The sequence below is a fragment of the Hipposideros armiger genome, unplaced genomic scaffold (assembly GCF_001890085.2).
Source record: "Hipposideros armiger isolate ML-2016 unplaced genomic scaffold, ASM189008v1 scaffold_198, whole genome shotgun sequence".
Taxonomy (NCBI): Eukaryota; Metazoa; Chordata; class Mammalia; order Chiroptera; family Hipposideridae; genus Hipposideros; species Hipposideros armiger.
In genome coordinates this window covers 965,265-987,949 of record NW_017731548.1, presented here as the reverse complement: position 1 = coordinate 987,949, position 22,685 = coordinate 965,265, and the positions used below count along the sequence as shown (strand labels likewise).

General features: G+C 40.6%; 1 protein-coding gene across 4 annotated transcripts in view; it reads right to left on the bottom strand.

Annotated features, from left to right (window-relative positions):
* The window catches only part of SPART (spartin), a 50,300-nt gene that overhangs the window by 14,255 nt on the left and 13,360 nt on the right, over nucleotides 1-22,685 (bottom strand). For 2 of the 4 annotated variants that reach the window (XM_019653185.1, XM_019653183.1), the window contains exons 2-5: nucleotides 19,070-19,875; nucleotides 15,367-15,564; nucleotides 10,246-10,413; nucleotides 6,287-6,410 (exon numbers count right to left, since the gene is read on the bottom strand). In XM_019653185.1, coding sequence (XP_019508730.1) covers nucleotides 6,287-6,410; nucleotides 10,246-10,413; nucleotides 15,367-15,564; nucleotides 19,070-19,873 — 1,294 coding nt within the window. In that variant the 5' untranslated portion in view covers nucleotides 19,874-19,875. Of the gene's footprint in view, nucleotides 1-6,286; nucleotides 6,411-10,245; nucleotides 10,414-15,366; nucleotides 15,565-19,069; nucleotides 19,876-21,071; nucleotides 21,239-22,685 lie in introns of all 4 variants that reach the window. The other 2 variants (XM_019653184.1, XM_019653186.1) reach the window with 2 other exon arrangements.

Below are 22,685 nucleotides of genomic sequence, written 5' to 3'. Positions count from 1 at the left end.
GAGGGCTTATTTTCCAGTTAGGTCTTATTTTCGGGGAGACAGGGTAATATGTTAAAACTGTAGACACTGCAATAGAAGGAAATACAGTATTGCATAGGTAGCTATTAAGATCTTTTAAATGGTGTGCGTAGTACCATATACAGATTTATTCTATCTAGGTATGCGTCCTATGCACCCAGTCAGTGCTGAAACATAGCAGGCCGTGAATATTTGCAAAATAAATGAGAGCTTGGCAGATGACTTAAAATGACCTGACTCAAACCTAACCTAATCAGTCTATTGTAACCAATCCTCTACGTTCTCCCAAATTAGCTTACTAGACTCTATCCATCTAAAATGTTTGGCAGCTTAACATGTAAGTCTAGGCTTCTCAGGCCAATATTCTACACAGGTAAATTTTAAGCAGTTATTTTCACTGTTTTACCTTTTTTACATTCATGAAACATAAGCTGTATCTTTTACTGATCTTTACTCATCCTTGGACAGTGAACAGGAATCAATCATGGGCTATGGTTAATGAGCTCAGTTTAGACCCTTGGTTACTATCTTTGTATAGAGCTTGCATGAGTCAGGTAGAAATAGTCTCTTGACAGATCAGATAATTTTGCCTGAAGTAAATCACGGCTACTTTCTGCACCTTTCTTTGTAATTTGTGCCTTAAGTATTTGATGTGCTAGTTGTTATTTATTCTAGCTATTAAAAAACGCATAAGGAGACATACACTATGAATGGCAGTTAAATAGTTTTAATGTCACCAACTATTAGTGGTATTACTAGAACTCGAACCCTAAGAGTAACGGATGGAAAGGAAAAGAGTTACAAGTCAGAAGACACTGAGTGTAGTAAAGCAGGTCTCTAAGTGTTACCAGAACATAGTTTTTGCTCATTTTCAAAGATTTACCACTGAGAGTTCTTCTGAAATCTCTAAAGAGATCTCTCCCTAGGATTAGCTGGCTTTAAAGATGTTTCACCTCTGAGTAGATCCAATGTGCAGAATCTGTGTAGTACCTAGAAGGCCTAAGACTTTGGGGCTGGTGATATTTTCCAAAGATGGCCAAAAATAGTCTCTCTTATTCCACATGCGCTTTCAACCTGACTTGTCAAAGGAATGTCAATTCCTCCCATTGAGAAGTGGGGTCCATGTCAAATCCCCTTGGGTCCGGGCAGGTTGTTACTTGCTTGTAATAAGCGACAATGGAAAATTTCAAGAATATGTCAAAAAGGGTAATGCAACTTCTGCCTGTTTGCTCGACCATTTACACTTGGAACCCTGAGCTATCACGTAGAAGCCAGACTAGTTTAAGGCCTCCATGCTGAAGGTCAAGCCACATGGAGAGGCCACACGCAGGCACTCCATTTGGCAGTCCTAGATTCTGAGCTCTCCCAATCCAGATGTGTAAGTGAAGGAGCTTCAGATGACACAGCCCCCATCTATTCAGTCACTAATTAGCCTTTGAGTCTTTTAGCTGAGGCTCTGAAATCATGAAGCAGATACAAGCCATCTCTGCTGTGACCTTCGGGGGGGGGGGGCCGCCTGCCGGAACTGTGTCTAAGCTAAGTCAGCCGGCTGCACATGTGCCCGAGGGACCTGGGGTGCTCACAGTGCTGGGCCTGGTGACTTCCGTTTCATCTGCTCAGAGGCAGGGTTTGAGTCACTTTCCCAAACCTGGCTGCATTCTGGGTAAGTGAGCACGAGGGCCGTCTGCATGAGGAGAGCGTGTCCCCGGTCCAGCCCGGCCCGGCGGTGCCCATGGGATGAAAAGCCGCAGTGTCCAGGAAGCCAGGCGCTTACCCCAGGTCGCCCTGAAGGCAATCCATGTGTCCTGCCTCCTCCGGAAAGGGCTCTGACCCTGCACCAGGTCGACTGGTTCTGGAAAGGTGGCGCCGAGCCTTCCTCAAGGGCTCCAGCCCCCCGCCCACCTGCTGCCCACCGCTCTGCTCTCTGCTAGTAAGCGGAGGGCGGAGGGCCNGGGGCCAGCTGAGCTCCTGGGGCTTTCTGCTTTCCAGGCGTACTAGACAAGGGCCACGCCCCGACTCCCAGCTGGGTCTCGGCACGCCTGGCACAGAAGCTCTGTGCCCATGTGTGCATTCCAGGCTTGCTCAGTCTAGCTGAGGCCAGGTTGGCTCCAGCAGTCTCTGCTCAGGGTAGCATTGGGCATTCCCACCAGACTGTGAGCTAAAGGGAAGACCCCACTATTATTACTGGGAGGGGGTTGTCAGAGCCGTGTGGCAACCTGAGCAGCCCCGCGTCCCTGCGCACCCAGGGCAACCACTACCGCTGTGCAAGCTTGGCGCTTCCACTCAGGGAAGGCCGCTTCCTGGCTCCCCCGGCTGCACTCTGCCTTGGCTTACTCTCCTGGGACGCTATGTCCACCCCCAGGCCAGGGCCCTAATGCCATCCTCTCCTCTCTCTTCCCCACCCCCATCCAGACAGCATGAGCTGGCCCAGGACCCCAAGAAGAGTGAGAAGGTGGACAGTCATCAGAGGGACGGAGATGGCGGTGCCCAGAAGCACGCACGGCGGCCTGCGGAGGCGCATGAAGGATGGAAAGAACGAAGGAGCCGGGAAAGGGCTCCGGAGCCGGCAGGAGCCAAGCCCGGGCCGGGCGGGGGCTCAGTCCAGAGGCCCCACAACGTTCTGTGGCCACACTGGTAGGTGCCAACACTGCTTGGCCTCAGACCCACCACAGTGGGGCCTTGCCAGGCAGAGGTGGGGCTTCCTCTGTGCCTCGCCTGTCCCCAGGCCCTCGGAGGCTTTCCTCAGTGACAGCCCCGACCCCCTCCCATCACTGCCTGCCTGAGACCCCTGGCTGATTCAGGCGGGTGAGACTTCCTTGGCACCCAAGCAGCACCCCAAACCTTGCCCACCTGCACACCTCAGGTGGCATGGGTCTCAGCTGGGTGGGGGGCATGGCTTTTCTCACGAGGACAGGGATGCCAGCCCTGGGAGCAGGGCTGCCTGGGCACAGGGACATTCCAGCAGCATGTGGAAATGTGGCCCAAGGAGAAATGGTGAACTCACCCTCTGTGCCCAGGGCACTGGGCCAAGAACCCCAGACCCAGAGACAGAGACACACAGAGAGACGGGAACCAAGGGCAACCCTGACATAGAGAAATCTGGGCTTCCCCTGCCTGGAGCCAACACTGAAATGCAAATTAGAAACCAGGAAAGTAATCTTCGTTTTAAGTCAGAGGCTCTAAGAATCCGGGCAGAGAGCAGGAACCTGGGGGGGGAGGTGGGGGCTGCCTCAGGGTGGAGTCACCTGCACATGGCGTGTGCAATGGATACGCCCACCACGGCCACCAGGGCAGACAGCTGCCCCAGTCCAGCATCGCCCCACTGAGCGTCACTCTTCCTCACCCATGTCTCCCAGCTGTGCCACTCCGGGCCTTGCCCTCAGCCCCCAACTGGTTGCCAGGGCCTGGAGCAAGGCGCCTTCTCCAGGAAGCCTTCCCGGCTCCCTTCCTCTCCCACTCACCTCCTCTGAGCTGCGCAGTTCCCACAGTCTGAGCTACAGACTTCACTCGAGATGTTGCAAGGCCCTTGCCCTTGTTTTCAGTCTGTGCTGCCCAGCAAGACCATGAGGTTTCTGCAGGCAGGGCATAGTGCCCACTGTTCCCCCAAACACACCGGCTGGCCGGGCTCAGGTGGCCTCAGGACTGTGTCCTGCCTGGCCCCACCTCTTCCTCATGTCTAGGCTCCCGGAGAGGCCGAGCCCAGAGGCAGCCCTGGGTTTCCCCTGGGCCCGTTTCCAGGGGCAGAGCAACAGGGACTGGGAAGAGCTGGGCCCTGGGGCCATACCCAGCAGCCCGGCCTGCACAGCCACCCTCGCCGCCTTGTCTGCCTCTTCCCTTCTCTGGAGAGGGAGCCCCACAGGCGCTGGCTCAGGGACCGCTGCCCCGAGATTGCGGGAGGAGCCTCACCTTCTCGTGGAGGGGGACTCTGAGCCAAGTGCCGACAGAGAGCTGAACCCCACATCTGGCAGAGCTGGAGCCCCCGGGGGGGCAGCACCCGGTCAGGGCTGGGTGTCCTGCAGCCTGGACACAAAGAACCCCCCAAACCACCACCGGGCCAGGGACAGTGGCTGTTCCCACTGCCACCTTCCCCTGGCTCCGCACAGAGGGACGGGCTGCCACCCAAGGGGGGACCCTTGCTAGGGGACCCCCATCACGGCCTGCGGCCCCTTCCCCAGTCCCTGCAGAGCCTCTCCCACCTGCCACCCCTACCATCTCCCACCTTACAAACAAATCCACCCATCCCCCGGCCTCAGAAAACTCAAAACAGCTTCTCTTGAGCTCAGTGCACGTGGGGCTGCTCCCTCTGCCCTGTCAGGGGGGTAGGAGAGCCTGTGCCAGCGCTGGTCAGCCAGAGGAGTCCCAGGCCCAGGCCACCCGGTCCCGTGCTCCCCTGGCCTCACTGAGGGAACGTCCCAAGACGGGGTCTCCCCCTTGCAGGAAGCATCACACAGGCCACACCCACAGCGCCCTGGGCCTCCACTGGCCCCAGACGTCCCGCAAGCCACCTCCCCCAGCTCCCTTCTTCCTGGGCTGCCTGCTTCCCTGCAGAGTGGGCAGAATGGTGTGGGGTCCATCTGCCTCTCCCTCTGCCAGCAAAGCCAGGTCTCCATCCTGGAGCCCAGCACAGCTCTGGCGTGTGCAGGCTCACAGCCCGGGGATAAGTGGGAGCTGGCAGCCCCACACTTCCCAGGAGAAACCTCCCAGACGCAGCTTTGGGCCACGGCCATTTCTAAGGGACCCCCCTCCCTGTCAGCCCAGGCATGGGGTGGAAGACAGGAACAACTGATGCTGTGTTCATAGACCTACCCAGGATTCATGGTGACACATGGTATCAGGGCCAGAGGGGGACCCCACCGGCAAAGCTCTCCCTCCTGTCCCCCGCTAGGAAAGCCGCAGCCTGGTACCTCTCTGGAAGGGATGTTTCTGGAGGAAAGACCCTTAACACTCTCTCCAAAGACTGCATTCCAGTGGGTGGCTGACCTTCGGGGGGGGGGCCGCCTGCCGGAACTGTGTCTAAGCTAAGTCAGCCGGCTGCACATGTGCCCGAGGGACCTGGGGTGCTCACAGTGCTGGGCCTGGCGATGGGGGGGCATAAACAAATGTTTGTTGTTTGATGAGATTAAGTTTGGGGTGGTCTGTTACACAGCGATAGTAAATGAAACAGTCTTATAGCAGTATAAACTCTAAAAACTTAAGAAAATGACCTTTGAATTTAATTATCTGCATATGTGTGGATACAGGCAAGTTTTCTGAATACTGAACTAATAATAACTTAGTAGTAAAGTTAGGGGACAGAATAGTAAGAGAAAAGGTTTTTCTTTACAACTTCTTTGAAAAATCTCTTTCAAGGGCCAATTTTAATGGTTACAATTATATTTTTAAAGTCAGCTTTACTTTTTCTTATCTCAAGCAGCATTTTGACACTGAGCAAAATATTTTGTTAGCCCCTAGCTAATTGATTAATTTTCACTTATTTGAGCTTGCTGGTTTTTTATGTTTAAGATTTCCTCTGCTTTAGACACGTTTACTATTTTAACAAATTTTTAGTACAGAGATGGAAACCTATATTGATAGTCTTTTAAATAACTGGTGAAGATCCCTTTAATTGGGTCATTAATTTGGCTTAGTGAATAGTGATGCACAATGTTTTTTAAGAACAAGAGAGGTGGCCTAAATCTGAGAGGTACTACAGCTAAAAAGCTAAAATGTTAACCAATGAAAGTAGAAAGATATATGTCAGTAATGATCAATCTGGTTTTAAAATAATTGATTGAAAGCCTTTTCTAACCATAATTAAATAGTGGGGCCTGCTTCCCACCAGCTTGGCTGTAATCCTCAGATCTTCTCAGGCTTCTACTGCTGTGAGGTTAGGGAGTGCTCATTTGCTTCCAGCAATAGATGAATATTTTATAATTTTTTGGTGGAGGAGGAAGGTAAAGAAGAGGAAAAAAAGAAAAGGATTAAGGGGGAATTTCAAAGGAGAAAGAAAAATAGCTAATTTTATGGTCAGAACTATTTGAGAGTTCGGGGGTTCCTGAAACTTTTCACTACCAATTTTCCCACGAGTAAAACAGAATAACAGGCCAGAAGAACTTATACCTGCATGATAATAGGTGATGTTCTAAAAACTAGTTCCTTCTATTTTTGTTTAAGTATTTATAAACTGATCATTTAGAACCAAAATGTAAAATATCATCTTTCTAAGTATTCTCTATGGGTTCCAAAGGTTTCACACTGAAAGGGAAAAAAGTTAATATTACTATAATACCTGACAAAATGTTCTGAGCCACTTTCTCACTCCACTCAGGTAATTCCTTTGCTTTTTCTTCTGCAACTGGCTCATAGGGTACCATGTGACTCAGATTAATTTCTTCACTTGAAGTACCTTTAGCCTAAATAGTAAAAATATTTCAAAATGTGAAATAGTATAGTACTAAGGGAGGGAAAAATTATAAGCTTTATGTAATAAAATATTAAGCCAACAAACACTAGATATAATTAATGAAAATACCTTCAGCCAACCTAGTTCCCAGTACATTTTATAACATAAAATGCAATGCCGTAACTGCCATGAAGCTGAAAACTGTTCTGGCCTTATCAACAGTCCTACTGGCAAGTAAGATTTAAATACCAACATACCTCCAATACAGCATTTATAAAATCATATTTAAATAGACATTTGTCTTTCCTTCACATAGCTAGCATCCCCTAGGTATTAGTATGCACATGGTACTCAGTAAGATTAGATTTCTTTTAAATGACTCAATCAGTGAGGAAGAATGTATCCAAATAAACTGGTTTTGCAAGTAAAAATATATAAAAACACGGAACAACCTGCCATTCCAAATGAACAGAAATGGAGAACACAGCAATACCTGTACTTTGCTAATTTAAAAGTTTTTAGGAGACCTAGAGCCAACACTCAGAATCTCAAAGTTAAATTTATTCCTTCTAATAACTTAGGATCAAGCTAACTCAGACCTGATAATATCATAAAACAACTTGAAAAGCAAACTGCCCAACAGAAACACAAAGAGAACTTCATTTAAAATATAAAACATTTAAAACAAAATGAAAACTTCTACATGGGGAAAAGCCACTTATAAGTAAAAACTAAATACAAACTGAACAAAATATCTGGCAATGGTCCAATCTCCCTAAAATACAAAAACCTCCTAGAAACTGAGAAGAAAAAGACTAGGTACTCAAGCAATTAAAATGAACAAAGGACATTAATAGACATCACACAGAAAACAAAACTCAAGGAACCCTTAAGTAAACGCTCAACATTGCTCATAATAAAATCAATGCAAATTAAGATGTTCCAATATATCATTTCTCACATATCAGGCTGCCAAAATATAGAAACCCTGACCATAAAACTCTGTGGACCAGGCCATGGGGAAAAAGGTACTCTCATACACTGCTGGTGGGAGTGCCAAATTGTATAATCCTTACAGAGGGCAATACAGCAAAATCTATCAAAATTACAAATGCATTTATCTTGTGACTCAGTAACCCCACTTCTAAGAATTGATCTGATGAATTATCTACAAATGTATGAATAAATGGATCTACAGAGTTATTTGCTGAAGCATTGTTTGTAACAGCAAAAAAAAAACTGAAAGCAAAAAAATACCTGGAATCATGCCAAATATACCTCAATAAAAAACTGGTTAAAGAAAATATGATGTATTCATACAATGAAATACAAGGTGGCTGTAAAAAAAAAAAAATGAAGTGCTCTACATTTATTGACTTGGAAAGATCCCCAGAATTTATTATCAAATAAAAAGAAAATAACACACAGAACACTCTTTACAATGTTACTTTTGTAAAGAGAGGGAGAGAAATAATAAGAGTTTTTTGTTTTATCTGCCTCAAGAAACCCAGTGAGAAACACAAGAACCTAATAAAAGTGATTACCTACAGTGGCAGGGGAATAGTGTAGGCATGGACAAAGGACAGAGTAAAGCTTTTCAATGCATATATCTTTTTATATAATTTGCTTTTTTAAACCAAGATATTAAATTTTTAAAAAATAAAGTTCTAGGGCCGGCTGAGTGGCGTGATGGTTAAGAACTGGCTTGGGATGCCAGAGGGCCCCGGTTCGGATCCCACATACGAGGGCCAGTTACACTGCCCTCCACAGCTAAGATGCTAAACAACAGCTTAACCTGGAGCTGGGCTGCCATGAGTCGCCGGCGACGGCGTAGGCTGCAGCCCCTGTGGCAGTGGGTTGCCATAGGCTACCATGTGTAGCCAGCAGCCAGCATGAGCGGCCGTCCAGAAGCCGGTGACTGATCTGCCTCACCCTGGAAGAGCGCAATGATGGTGCCAACTTGGGCCAGTGAAGCGACGTCCTCCACAACTAGACTGAAGAACAAAAAACGACAGCAACTTGTCTGTTCCCCTTCCCCCAATTCCCCAGCACTGTTCCCATCCCCCAGTTCCCCATAAAAATCTTTAAAAAAATAAAAAAATAAAGTTCTAAATGATACAGAAAAATTTCCAAATACATTGTGAAGTAAAAAGGAGCAAAATAGTATGTCTTCATGCTGTCACTGGTATTAAAAATTATAAATGTGTACATACACATATAGCCACACAAAATATGTGTGAATATATATTTTAATATGCTTAAAATGTATCTGGAAGAACAATAAGAAGCTAATAACAATGCATCCAGAGCTAGAAGCTAGGAGGCTGGGAGACAGGAATGGGAGGCAAACTTACTTTTCTCTGTATCCTTTTATATCTTTTGAATTTGTTTTTTTGTGCATTAACTTAAAAAATTTTTAAATAAATATATTATTTAGAACCATTTTTGACTCCCAAGGTCTTCATAAAGCTGGTCTAAGGTGTTCAACATAAACCACAATGACACTTTACAGATAAGAATATTCATCTGATACTCATTAATTCCAAAGTTAGTTATTGAGCACGTACAATATGAATACAACAATGAACAATGCCAAACTGCTTGTAATTCAGTACTTACACAATGCTGTTTTCTTTCTTCATACATCTGCTTCTATTACTACCTCTGCCTAGAATCCACTTCAATCTACTACTTGTATGGCCAACTCTTCTTCATCCTTCAGGGCTCATCTTAGCCATCATGCCCCTCTAGGAGGAGCCTCCTCACTGCTCCCCCATCACCCATACGCCCACATTGATCTATGACACTAGGTTACACATTAGATAAAATGTACAACCTAGCTTTCTATATAACCTATGTACCTTCATCTAATGATCACACTGGATAAAAATGATCTCTTTGCTAATCTGTCCTCTCCATTAGATGGCCAATTCCTTGGGATGAGAAATTTAAACTTTTTCCACTATGCTCAGCATTCTAGCATTTAAAAAAATATTTACTTAACTCTAATCCAGATTTATCATTTACAGTATATCATATACTCACAATCTACGAAGTGAAAGAACTACTAAACATATTTAAAATAACCCATTCTCTATCCTGTTGACTATCCTTGAAGAAATAAGGAACTGAATAAAAATGGCAGTCTAAGAAAAAGCCATATATATATATAGGTATACACCTATATATTGGTGTATATAGGAAGGTGGAGAACACAGAACAAAAAAGTATATGTGTGGGGCCCCACTGTTAGGGCCTCTCAGTGAGTAAATGTTTACAGGCTTTGGAGACCGGCCTGCCCCTTCCCCTTGAGAAGGACGGAGGGAAAAAACCTGTTGATATACATTTCGTGTCAATTACTTGTAAGTTTCATTCCTGTGCGCATGTGCGCTGGCACCACACTGCTGTTGTTTGTGTGAGGGTATAACCCCCCACCTCCCTCGGATGACTAAAGAGCTGTTGCTGCATTTATGGCACAAAGTCTGCCTCGTGCCTTCTTTCAGCTGGGCATCTCACCACCTAGATGGTCCCTGATTGACACCCTTGGACCCGACAATATGCGTCATTCATGTAACTATAAAAAACTTTAACATAGTTGCAAAATTAATCTATCCCTCAAAACATGGAATACCTTTTAAAACAGTTTAAATAACAAACACTTGGAAAGGGAAGTATTAAAGCCACTAATTATTTTTATCAGTGATCACTCTGTCACTCTGCAAGTTTTCTTCTGTAAATGGGGATAAGATCTTAGAAACAATCGAAAAGTACCAGCAGAAAGGACACACACACACACACACACACACACACACACACACACACACCCATATTGCTCTTTTACTGACCTTTTTCCCCCGCTTTCCTTTAAGACGCACATCCTTACTTCCTTGGTCCCATGAAGGACCCAACTGTCCCACATCAGAACCACTGGCTTCCTTCAGTTGGTCAGAGGAGCAGCTTGCTCTGCCAGGGATTTGGAATTCATTCTCTCCTTCAGCCCTGTTCCAGTCCGCCTAAAGAGTTAAGGACTAAGCTTAGCTCAGATCCAACTTTTCCCAGGTGACTTTTCCTCTAAGCTATGGCACATCGTGCTGTAATAATACACCTGGTCAAATGTCAGTGTTTGTCTTTTAAATGCAACTATTTTAGTTTGTCTTTCCTCTGTACTTCTGTTTTACCTCACCACTAAATCTCAAACCTTTAAATGCTTTGGTTCATAGCATATGACCCAAAGCAAATTTCAAAAGACAAAGCATAAAAATCTTACAGCAGTTGTTGTTATAAGTTATCATTAAATCTGGTGTAGCTACATTTGAACTTAATTATATAACAATAAGTTTTATGAAATATATATATAAGACAGTGAGTTTAAAGGCAATTAACAAAACTCATGTTCAGTTGAACTATGCTGCATTGTTGGAAAACTGATAGCTTTGTTGATAAGTATTTTTTTTGCACTTAATACTAAAGGTATTCTGTTCACATACACTCTTTTGAATGAACACTTAGAGTAAAAAAAGGTCAAAATTATAGCTATTAACTTTTGTTTACCATTGGAATTCTGAGACAATAGAGCAAACTAAAAATTACATGCAACTGAAAAATAAAACTCAACAGAGAAGTAAACATATAACCTAAAAGTCGGTTTAATTTCTTTCCTAAACCCCAGCACTACAGGTTCAATGAATGTGGGGGTGAATGGAGAAAGAGTTCCATGATAGGTGCGGCGCACTTAATAATGTCACTTCATTCTGCTAGTAAACAGCAAAGCTAAGACTGAAAACTTTCCTAACCTGGCAAAGCAAATAAACATACAAGTCAGGAAGCGCCGAGTCCCAAATAAGATGAACCCAAATAGGCCCACACCAAGACACATCATAACTAAAATGGCAAAGGTTAAAGACAAAGAATCCTAAAAGCAGCAAGAAAAATGCAGTTAGTTACTACACAGGCCACGCTGTCAAGACTTGGAGATGCAGCATATCTACCTAACACACAGAAACAAACACAGGGAGGCAATTGAAATGAGGAAACAAAGAAACATGTCCCCAGTGAAAGAACAGGACAAAACTCTGGAAAAAACTAAATGAAATGGAAGCAAGTAATCTCACATGCAGTTCAAAATACTGGTTATAAGGATGCTCGATAATCTCAGGGAGAACTTCAACAAAGAGATAGGAAACATAAAAATAGAGACAGAAGCCATTAAAAAAAACCAGTCAGAAATGAAGAATACATCAGAGGGAATCAACAGCATATTAGATGAAGCAGAGGATCAATCGATGATTTGGAATACAAGATAACTGAAAACAATCAGAACGGCAAAAAAGAAAGGAATTTTAAAAATAAGAATAGTTTAATGAGCCTCTGAGACAACATAAAGTGTACGAACATTTGCATCATAGGGATACCAAGAGGAGGAGAGAGAGCAAAAAATTGAAAACCTATTTGAAGAAATAATGACAGAAAACTTCCCTAACCTGGTGAAGGAAATACACACACTAGCCTAGGAAGTGCAGAAGAGTCCTAAACAAGATGGACCCAAAGTAGCCCACAACAAGACACATCATAATTAAAATGCCAAAGCTTAAAGACAAAGAGAGAATCCTAAAAGCAGCAAGAGAAAAGCAGTTAGTTACCTACAAGGGAGTTTCCATAAGACTGTCAGCGTATTTCTCAAGAAAAATTTTGCAGGCCAGAAGGGATTGGTACAAAATATGTATTCAACATGATTAAAAGCAAGGACCTACCCAGCAAAGTTATCACTTAGAATCAAAGGACAGATAGAGAGCTTCCCAGGCAAGAAAAATATAAAGGAGTTCATCACCACCAAACCAGTATTACAAGAAATGTTAAAGGGACTTCTTTAAGAAGAAAAAAAGATTAAAAAAATATGAATAAAACAGCAATAACTACATATCTATCAACAATTACCTTCAATGTAAATGAATTCAAGGCTCCAGTCAAAAAACACAGGGTGGCTCAATGGACAAGAAAAGAAGACCCACATATATGCTGCCTACAAGATACCCACTTTAGATCAAAAGACACACACAGATTGAAAGTAAAGGGATGGAAAAAGATATTTTATGAAAATGAAAACAAAAGAAACTGGAGTAGCAATACTGATACCAGACAAAATAAGACTTTAAAACAAAGGCTATATAACAACAGACAAAAAAGAATCCAGTAATTCTACTCTAGGTATTAATCCAAAGAAACCCAAAACACTAATTTGAAAAGACACATGCATCTATATGTTCCCTGGAGCATTATTTACAATAGCGAAAATATGGAAGCAACCTAAGTGTCCATCAATTGATGAACGGATAAAAAAGAAGTGGTACCATATATACAATGGAACATTACTCAGCCATAAAAAAAGAATGAAATCTTGCCATCTGCAACAACATGGATGGACCTAGATGGTATTATGCTGAGTGAAATAATTCGGACAGAAAGACAAACACATGATTTCAATATGTGTAATCTAAAAAAAATAAAACAAACAGAAACAAATTTATAGAGACAAAAATCATTTTTTGATGGTAGCCAGATGGGACAGGGTTGGAGGGATGGGGGAAAGGATTAAGAAGTACAAATTAGTAGTTACCAAGTAGTCACGGGAATATAAAATATAGCATAGGGAATAATATAGTCAATAAAATTATAATAAACTATGTATGGTGTCAGATGGTTACTAGATTTATCAGTGGGAATCATTTCCTAAGTTATATAAATGTCTAATCACTATGTTGTAAACCCAAAATTAACATAATATTGTATTTCAACTGTAATCGAAAAAAATAAAAAATTATTAAAAAAAATAAAAAATAATTCAAAATGTACAAATTAGAGTCATCTATATGACAATGCTCAATTAATTCAGTATAAATCCAAATAAACTAGCTGCCAGGAACAGGAAGGGAGGAAGGGAAGGAGGGAGGGAGTGAAGGAGGGAGAGAGCGAATAAAAACAAAATAGTATAGGCTAAAGACAAAGAGAAAATCCTAAAAGCCGCAAAAGACATGCAGCTAGTTAATTATAAGGAAGCTCCCATAAAACTGTCAGCTGATTTCACAACAAAAACTTTGGTGGCCAAAAGGGGTTCACAAGAAATACACAAAGTGATGAAATGCAAAGACCTACAGCCACAATTACTCTACCTAGCAAGGCTGTCATTTACAATCAAAAGAGAGATAAAGAACTTGCCAGACAAGAAAAAGCTGAAGGAGTTCATCACCACCAAACCAGTATTACAAGTAATGTTCAAGGGACTTCTTTAAGGACACACACACACACACACAAAAAAAAAATATATATATATATATATATATATATATATATGAATAATAAAATATCACAAAGAAAAAAATTCTCATTGACAAAGACAAACACAAAATAAAAGCAGTGGATCAATCAACACTAAAGTCAGTACAAAGGTTAAAAGCGCAAAAGTAAGAAGTCATGTGCAATTACCACAGTAAATTAAGGGATGCACACAAACACAACACACACACAAGAAGTAAAAAATAATGACAAAAACATAAATGTGGAGGAGGTAAGTAAAAATGGTTGTGATTTTAGAATGTGTTTGAAGTTAAGCTACCATCAACTTAAAATACACTACTATAAACATAGCTTGGTATATATGAAGCCCATAGTAACCACAAAGCAACAATCCACAAGAGATATACAAGAAATAAAGAGAAAGGGATCCAAACACAACACTATAGAATGTCATCAACATACAAGAGAGAAAAAAAAAAAAATGAGAGCAAGAGAATAAGAAAGGAACAGAGAACTATAAAAATTACCAGAAAATAAAATGGCAATAACTACATATCTACCAATAATTACTTTAAATGTAAATTGATAAAATGATCCAATCAAAACATGAATTGATAAAGAAGTAGTACATATATAAAATGGAATATTACTTGGCCATAAAAAAGAATGAAATCTTACCATCTGCCATATGAATGGACCTAGAGGGTATTACGCTAAATGAAATAAGTCAGACAGAGAAAGACAAATACCATATGATTTCACTTACATGTGGAATCTAAAAAACAAAATGAACAAACAAAACAAACAATTTGAGGGAAAAAAGCACGTTTTCCCCAATATTTTAAAGGGTTTCAGAGTTATAGAGAGCAATTACTCAGTCAGTGGGTTAGGAGGGAGACAGGCTGCCATCACTGAAGGTTTGCTCAATTCTTGTCAGGTAACCTTCTGTGAGCCCAGGCCTGGCTGATGCCCTCTGAATTCTCATTACCCACATGCATAACTTTATCTTACACTTAACATTTGTGTTGGGATTGCGATTTCACGCACATGCATCTCTGCTTAGATTCCAAGCATCTTGAGCAGCAGGTAGAACTCTAGCTGATAGAGCTCTGCATCCTGGGTACCTGGCACAGGGTATCCAACATGGTGGACAATTAATACATGTTTGATGAAATAATGAATTGATATAGACTCTAAAAATCTTGATTAATCTCTGCAAAACAACAGGGTGCAAAGCACATGGCTTCATGCCTCCTTGTGATCTAAGATGCAGGCCAGGCCAAGTAGTCCGCAAGATCAACTCTGCATCATGGACTGTCTTTAGACAGCCTTTCAGCCAGCCTCACATAAGGTTGGTCTCACGGCAACCTTTTCCCATGAGTTCCTGCACGGTCACTGTTGCATCAAGTATCACCTCCACAAGGCCCCCTCTGGTTGCCCTATTTATAGCTGCATCTGCCCCATACACACCAGTACTCCTGGTTCCTCTTACCCTGCTCTCCATTTTCTTGTGTAGCTCTTATCTCCTTCTAATGTGTTATCTACTAATTTGCCTATGTGTTCATAGATACAAGTTTGGAATTTGCTGTAAATAGCGATTAAGATTATGGGCTATGGAGTGGAACTGCCTGGGTTTACAAGTAGATTTTCACCCTGAAGATGATCACACAAGTTACCTGGAGTCGAAGGTCAGACATTTGTCTTAATAGATCCTCGAAGAGTTCTCTATCATCTTCCGGTAATTGAGAAGACAAGACGACCCCCACAAAGCATCCTGATGCTTGTAACATTGTATCAGGAAACATGTAGGCTCCCGAAGCACATTTAAGAACTGGAGATCTGTCAGGAACTAGTGGATACAACCAGTCACAAACCTGAAAGGATTAGTAAAATATACATATCAATGAATAGACCTAAGTTTTCACTAAGATTTTAAAACTGTTACACCAGAAAATAAACATTCAAAGTTTGAAATGTATTTTACAAGGCTTTATAGACTCATGGGCATCAACAAGTCCCCAATGAAAATTAGCCATTTACTAGTCTGATCTTCCTGCAAACTACTGACAAGAACTGTGCTAAAAAATGTTATTGCTCCACTATTTTATAGTCTTAAAACTGGTAGCTTTAAATTAGCCCACTGTTAACCAATAATGAGTCTAGCTTTAAATAAATAATGGTCAAAGTAAATTAAGGTTTTCTTTATCATTCAAATTAGACATCCCTTTGTAGAAATAAAAAATTCAAACTGTTTCCAAGTATTCTACATGTATTTACGCATTTAATCCTGACAGCAATTCCATTAAATTGGTTAGTACTGTCATTTATATCATAAGAAAACGGAGGCACAGAAAGGTTAATTACATTGCTCCGAGTCAACTAAAATGTGGAGCTAGAATTTAAATATATGCAATCTGGTACCAAAGAAGCCAAACAATTATTTTAATCAAACTCAGCATTCACAATGTTGAATAATTTGTTTTTTTACTAAATCTAAGAGAACCTGATATGACAGAGGCTAGAATACTGAGTTATGTTTATGGATTCACCTACTATCTACTCTGAAGTTAAATCAAAAGGACACAAAGCTGTGCTCTTCAGTGTCATCTGGGAGGTTGTACTGTCAGTACACTGAGACTTGAGACTTAAGCTCACTTCCTGGAGATCTAAATTCAGAAGACACTAAGTTTAACTCAGAATAGCTAAATGTATGTTTCCATTTAAGATACATTCTTTGAGTGACCAGAATATAACTGTTCCCCTCACCCAGGACACTGCTCTTCCTAATATTAAAAAACTTGCGTGAACAATCTATTATCAAAATACTGTGTGGTGAACATGAGTCAAAGAGCACAAAAGATTTCATACGATGGAAAATTCTAGTATACTATCATCTCTGACCAACAGGATACAAATGTGCAGGGATGAGAGTACCCAGGTCTGACTCTTTCCTGGAAAGTGCTTAATAAACATTTTCTTTTTTTTTTTTAATGGATTTTCTTTTTTTAGTTGTCTCAAAAGCCACTCTCCATCTTTTACAAAAGTCAAGTTCAGCCAAGTTACAAACTGATTCCTGTGCTTTCTAAACTATGATACTATAACCATCTGTGGTATGTGAAATGACTTCAATACACAAACTACTTAAATTTGAGTAGTTATGTATTTTAATAATGTATTAGGAAAAAATACAACATCTTTCCCTCAATTTCATGGTTGTTATTGTTTAGGATGAAATTAACAAAATGAGACATCTAAATAAAAGTATTAAAGTAATAATAGCAAAGGTATAGATTTGACAAAATAATTGTAAAGGTTATACTTAAATAACTAAAGTTTGGGAAAGGTTTCTTTTACTATGCCATGATATTTTTCTAGTATTAACTACATTCTGGTCATCTTGATTGAACCTGGAGTATCCCCAAATCTTCTCAAATAAAACTTTACCGACCTTTCTCACGGTGGATTATTACAGATTTGTGAGCTCATCTACCATAGGCTGATTTCTCCCAGTTTCATTTCAGAGGGCAATCTCATGTCCAAGTTCTGTATGAACTGACTACAAATTTAATAGGTTTAGAAAGTATATTAAAACTAAAAAAAAGAGAAAAATAGTTTTTAGGAGCCCTAGAATTCTGTCTGCCTACTTAAAACCAAATTAATTTCTAATTTCCTATATAGGCCAATAGTGATATTTGCAGCATAAGAAATTATATCTAACTTCTAATACTTAGTTGGTTTAGTGTTTATTTTTTAGAACATACAAATGTTTATTTAGTAAATACATGGCAATTCCCTTTTAGGACACTGCTACAAATATGTGGAAACATGTAAATGAGAGCCCCTTAAAGAGACAAATTAAATTTGGGGTGCAATTTTACTTTCTACTTGCCACTAAAAACAAGAAATGGTTGAAAGATTAAAAACAAAATTAAAAGTACTAAGACAGGACAAATTTTACTTGACAATGAGTCATTTTAATGGCTGAGCTCATGTAACCAAGTACAGTGTTTCTGATGTTCCTTTTCCACACTTCCTGTAGCCCAGGCCCCAGGTTTATTAAATTCCACTGTTACAATGCAGCTCTATTGCCAGATCAGCAGAAACTATTAGCTCTTATCAGCCTCCTCACAATCCCAATCAATACACCTACTCTTTTTAACCTCAAAGCTTCTTTCTTAAAATAACCTACAGGAGTTACAATATCTTACTGTCCAATAATTGAGTCTCCCTTTTAACAACACCCCAAAATATCTCTGTCATATATGCCCCTAGTAAGTCTCCAACCATCTTTAAACAATTTTCAAGTTGACTCCATGTAAAAGCTGCACAAGAATTGAAAACAGTACACCAAAAGAGAAAATGAATCTATTGGGTTGTCGGAAAAGTCCTGACATATTTTTTCTATGTTTTTCGTTGCAAAAATGCATCATGACTTTTCCGACAACCCAATAGATAACCAGTGTTGTAACTAAACCACATTGGACTCTGGACAAAAGCACCTGCCTTGCTAACAGATAACGCCTTCCATGGAAACTCCTTTGTTAGACCCACTGTACACAGAGTCCTTGTTTCTAGAACCCACTCTCCGTACCAATGTCCCACGTTTTAAAAACATTGTTTCTGGACCCCCACCTTCAGAATATCTCAGTAATCCACAACAATGCCTTAACAACAACCTTTATTCAGCACCATTCTTCACTCTTGGACTAAGAACAGCCTGGCAAACTGATCTGTGTGGAATGCTAGAATTGCATCCTAAATTAACATCAGAGTCTCTTCTAGACCAGGGTTTCCCAACCTTAGCATGATTGACATTTTGGGCTGGATAATTTTTTTTTATTGATGGGCACTATGTTGTTTAGATATTTAACAGTACCCTGTCCTCTACCCACTATATGTCAGTAGCATACTCCTCCCTCCCAGCTGTGACAAGGAAAATTGTCTCCAGACATTGCCAAAATGTCCTGGGGGAGGGGGTGATAGCACCCTGTTGAGATCCACTGTTCTAGACACTAGGCTGAGTTCAGCCCCTCAGCTGGAGCTTGACATCATTTGTGGAAATTTAGTTATATGTTCACAGGTTACATAGTCCCTTTTGAAATTAGTTATTAGGTTTCTTCTTCAGACAAAGAATTAAAAACTTAAGGATGAACACTCTGATCCCCTCAGGACCCGTCATCACAAATTTAATATTAAAACAAGACTTTGTATGTTAAAAAAAAGAAAAACTATTAAACACAAACATAGATGTTCAAGGCTCATAAATATATTTAAAGAGAAATATAACTAATAATGATCTTTTTGCACATACTGTCTTAGACATATTATAAATATTAACAAACAAAAGCTTAAATTATGTTTCGTTTTCCTTTGGCTTACCTGAAGAAACCCAGGAGGACGGTTTAGGACTGTATCAAGAGAATTATCCAAGAATCTCACGATGCGAAGGTACCAAGGATATGAAGGTGCACTAACCTCCCCTGCAGGATTCACAAAAAAAATCTGTACCCCATTTGGTATCAAAATCAACTCATCTGCATCTAGCCCTAAGGTCTCAAGAGGAGGTGGCTGAGAATGATTTCTGTAAAAGTCTTCTCCAACTGATGAAAATTCCCCAGATTCTGTTCCATAGGATACAGTGTAGTGACCCTCAGCAGCTTGAGGAGTGTAGGCAGGAGGTGCTTCTGCTGGATGACTTTGAGATGGTAAGGACAGAGAAACAGGTGCAGGAGCCGACTCTGAACTTGAAGTGTTTTCATTTACTTCAGTGTGCTCAGGAGGTGAACTAAAGGACTGAGGCTTTCCTGACTTTTCAGACATGTCTTTAGGTGGGAATTCTGGATATAACTTCGGCACCTCCTGAAGGTCATTCCGTAGAGAAGTGGCAAGACCCTTCTCCAGAATTTCCAATCTGGTACGTACATTTTGTAGTGTTTCTTTCATTTTTTGTTGCATCTGTCTAGCAGAGTCCCACCCAGGACCTGTGTGTTCAGGGTCTGTTGATGAAATGCTGATTCCTCTGAGCAGGTGTCCTATTCCTTGCTTATAGTAGTTCTGTGCTTCTTCCTTCTGACCTAACTCATCTGTACTCAGTCCTTTATTGACAAATATAAAGGCCTTCTTGTATGCTTCCTTGATGACCTTAATTTCAGCAGGTTCTCCATTTTGTGGCTCTTGCTCCATTTCTACAAAACAGGAAATATATCTTTAATTATTTACTTAGTTATTTACTTATTTATTATCAATTTCTTCCACCTAAATATATTTCAAGAGGACAGGAGCCTTGCTTGTCTTGATCACTATCATATCCTCTAAGCCTACTATAGATCTGACATAGAGAAAGTACTCAATATGTATTTGTTGACTGGATAAATAAACACTCTTGGCCCTAAATACCTTTGTAATTAAAAACAGAAAAAAACTAAGGCAGAATACAACTACTGAATAATTTTGTTCCAGTTTCTTATAAGAAATAAAAGTTTCCTATCACATGTCTTTAAGGTGGGAACCAAAGAATGTCATTTTAAAGTTCATTGTAATATAAATCCAGATTATACCCAGCTAATTAAAAATGAGGTTGAATCATACATTGGACACAACAGAAATCAGAAAAAAAATATCTGGATGAAGCTTTAAAGTTACCTCACTTCTATTTAAAGGAAGTGCAATTAGCCCTGTTCCCTCCCAAAATTCCATTAAAATGACTCTAACCAGAGTATTAAAAAGGCATAACCATTCTTTTTAATGAGAAAAAGGCTTAGCAGGTACTTCACAAAAGAAAATATTTAAATGTGAAAAGGTATTCAACACACTATTCCCTCAGGGAAATGAAACTAAAATCTACAATCGGACTATACACTTATCAGATGGCTAAAATTGAAAAGACTGACAAATGTTAGAGAACACAGCAACTGGAACTCTCATACTTTGCTGATATAAGTGGAAAATGGTAGACACTTTGGAAAACTCTCAATTTCTACTAAAGCTAAACATTCACTCATTCTAAGACCCAGCAATTACCTCGTCAGTATATAACCAAGGCAAATGAATGAATATACACACCAAAAACATGTACAATGATAGTCACAGCGGCTTTATTCACAAAAGCCCAAAACTTGAAACAACCCAAATGCTCACCTCACAGGAGAAGAGATAAATAGCAGTATGTTTATACAATGCAATAATTCACACAAACTAAAAAAAGTAAAAATCTGATGCCTACAACACTGATGAATCTCACCAATCCCTGGAGAAAAACAAGCCAGATACAAAAGACTTCATACTAAGACTACATACTGTATTAATTATTCTATACAAGTAAAGTTGAAGAACAGGCAAAACTAGTAGATGATGATATCATAGAAATAAAAATAGTGCTTACAGGTTGTGAGAAAAGAGTTGAAAGTGTTAGGTCCCAGCTCGTTAACAAAAACCTTAGACAAAGAGTTTTCGTTCCAAAGGCTTTATTAGCCAAGCCTGGAGACCGCCTCACTCTGCAAGAGGAGAATAGCCCCAAAGTCTTGGTGGGTGGGAAATTTATAGCTGAAGCTGGATACAGAAGCGGAAAAAAAAAGCGGTGAGTAAAAGGAAAAAAACAGTTTATCTTATTTTAACAAACTATAAAACATGGCTATCTTATCTCTTTCTAACAAGCTATAAAACATGGCTAGGTTATCTTTTTCTATTTTCTTGACAAGACATTTTGTTATGTTTTGCTGAAGCAGGAGTTTTTAAATTCCTCTGGGAGGGGATGCTTTCCGAAATGAGCTTGCCTAGCCTAGGGTCTGGGCCTGGGTCTCTACAAAAGGGATATGAGGGCACTTTATAGCACATGGAAATGTTCTCCATCTTCATCTGAATGATGATTGCACATATAAAAAATCATTAGGCTATAAATTTAAGATTACTGCACTAAAATAGATAAATAAAGCCATAACTCACAAGCACAAAGAGGGGGGATGAAGAGTCACCAGTGCTTTGGTTCCAAAAAAGGAGACAGACAAATGGTAACTCACACAACAGGCCAGAGACAGCTGAAATCTAAGCTGTCAGTGAGGAAACTGGAGAAGCAGCCCCATTTACAGCACATCACAGAACCTCCAAAAGGCATAGGAATTGATGGAATTCAATTCCTGGAAGAGGGAATAGAGGGAGAGCTAGGAAAAAAAGGACTGATTAAACACTAATTTACAAATTAAGACCCTCAGATCTCCCCTACAACAAGTACCCAAAGCACTATTTCTCTCCAGCCCTGATAGAAGATTGAATATTTTAATTCAAAAGAGGATAAAATGTCTCTAGACAGGGGACTATTAGGCATGATTAAGGGTAAATACCAAAAGCAGGAAGATTAAATAAAAAATTATATACTGAATACTGAGACCCTCAGCCTTTTCTCCCCAACTTGGCTCTTAAGAGTTCTGGCAGCTAGGTACTCCTCCAGAAAGACTAGAAGTGTCTTCTCTAAGGCATCTGATCATCACGAAGAGGAAAGACCTAAAGATGGCCACACTGTCTTTTTTCCCTAAGGAAAACTCTCCAGATAACTAACTCCTGAGAGAAGCCACAGTTGATACGTTCTACCTACCCCAGAGAGTTTCCAATTAGCTTTCTAGTGCTCCAATCTTATATAGAAGCAGTCAAGGGTCACAAAACGTGTGAGGAAAACATCCAGTATTAAAGAAAAAAATAAGAGCAATGCAATTTGGTTCCTATGGACAATACACAGAGAGAAGAAAACTTAAAAAAAAATTATCATCTATGGCACCATAAAGAAAATACTGCATCCATAAACTAAAAACAGGATATATACATACACAAAAAGACATTCAAACAATTAAAGAAGCGTTTAGAAATTACATATAAAATAGCTAGAAAGAAACTCAATAGAGAGACGAGAAGACAAAGTTATAAATTATAAAAAATGCCCAGAAAGCAGAGCAAAAAGACAAAGAGATGAAAAAATAGGAAAGAATAGATAAGAAAATTAGAGAGG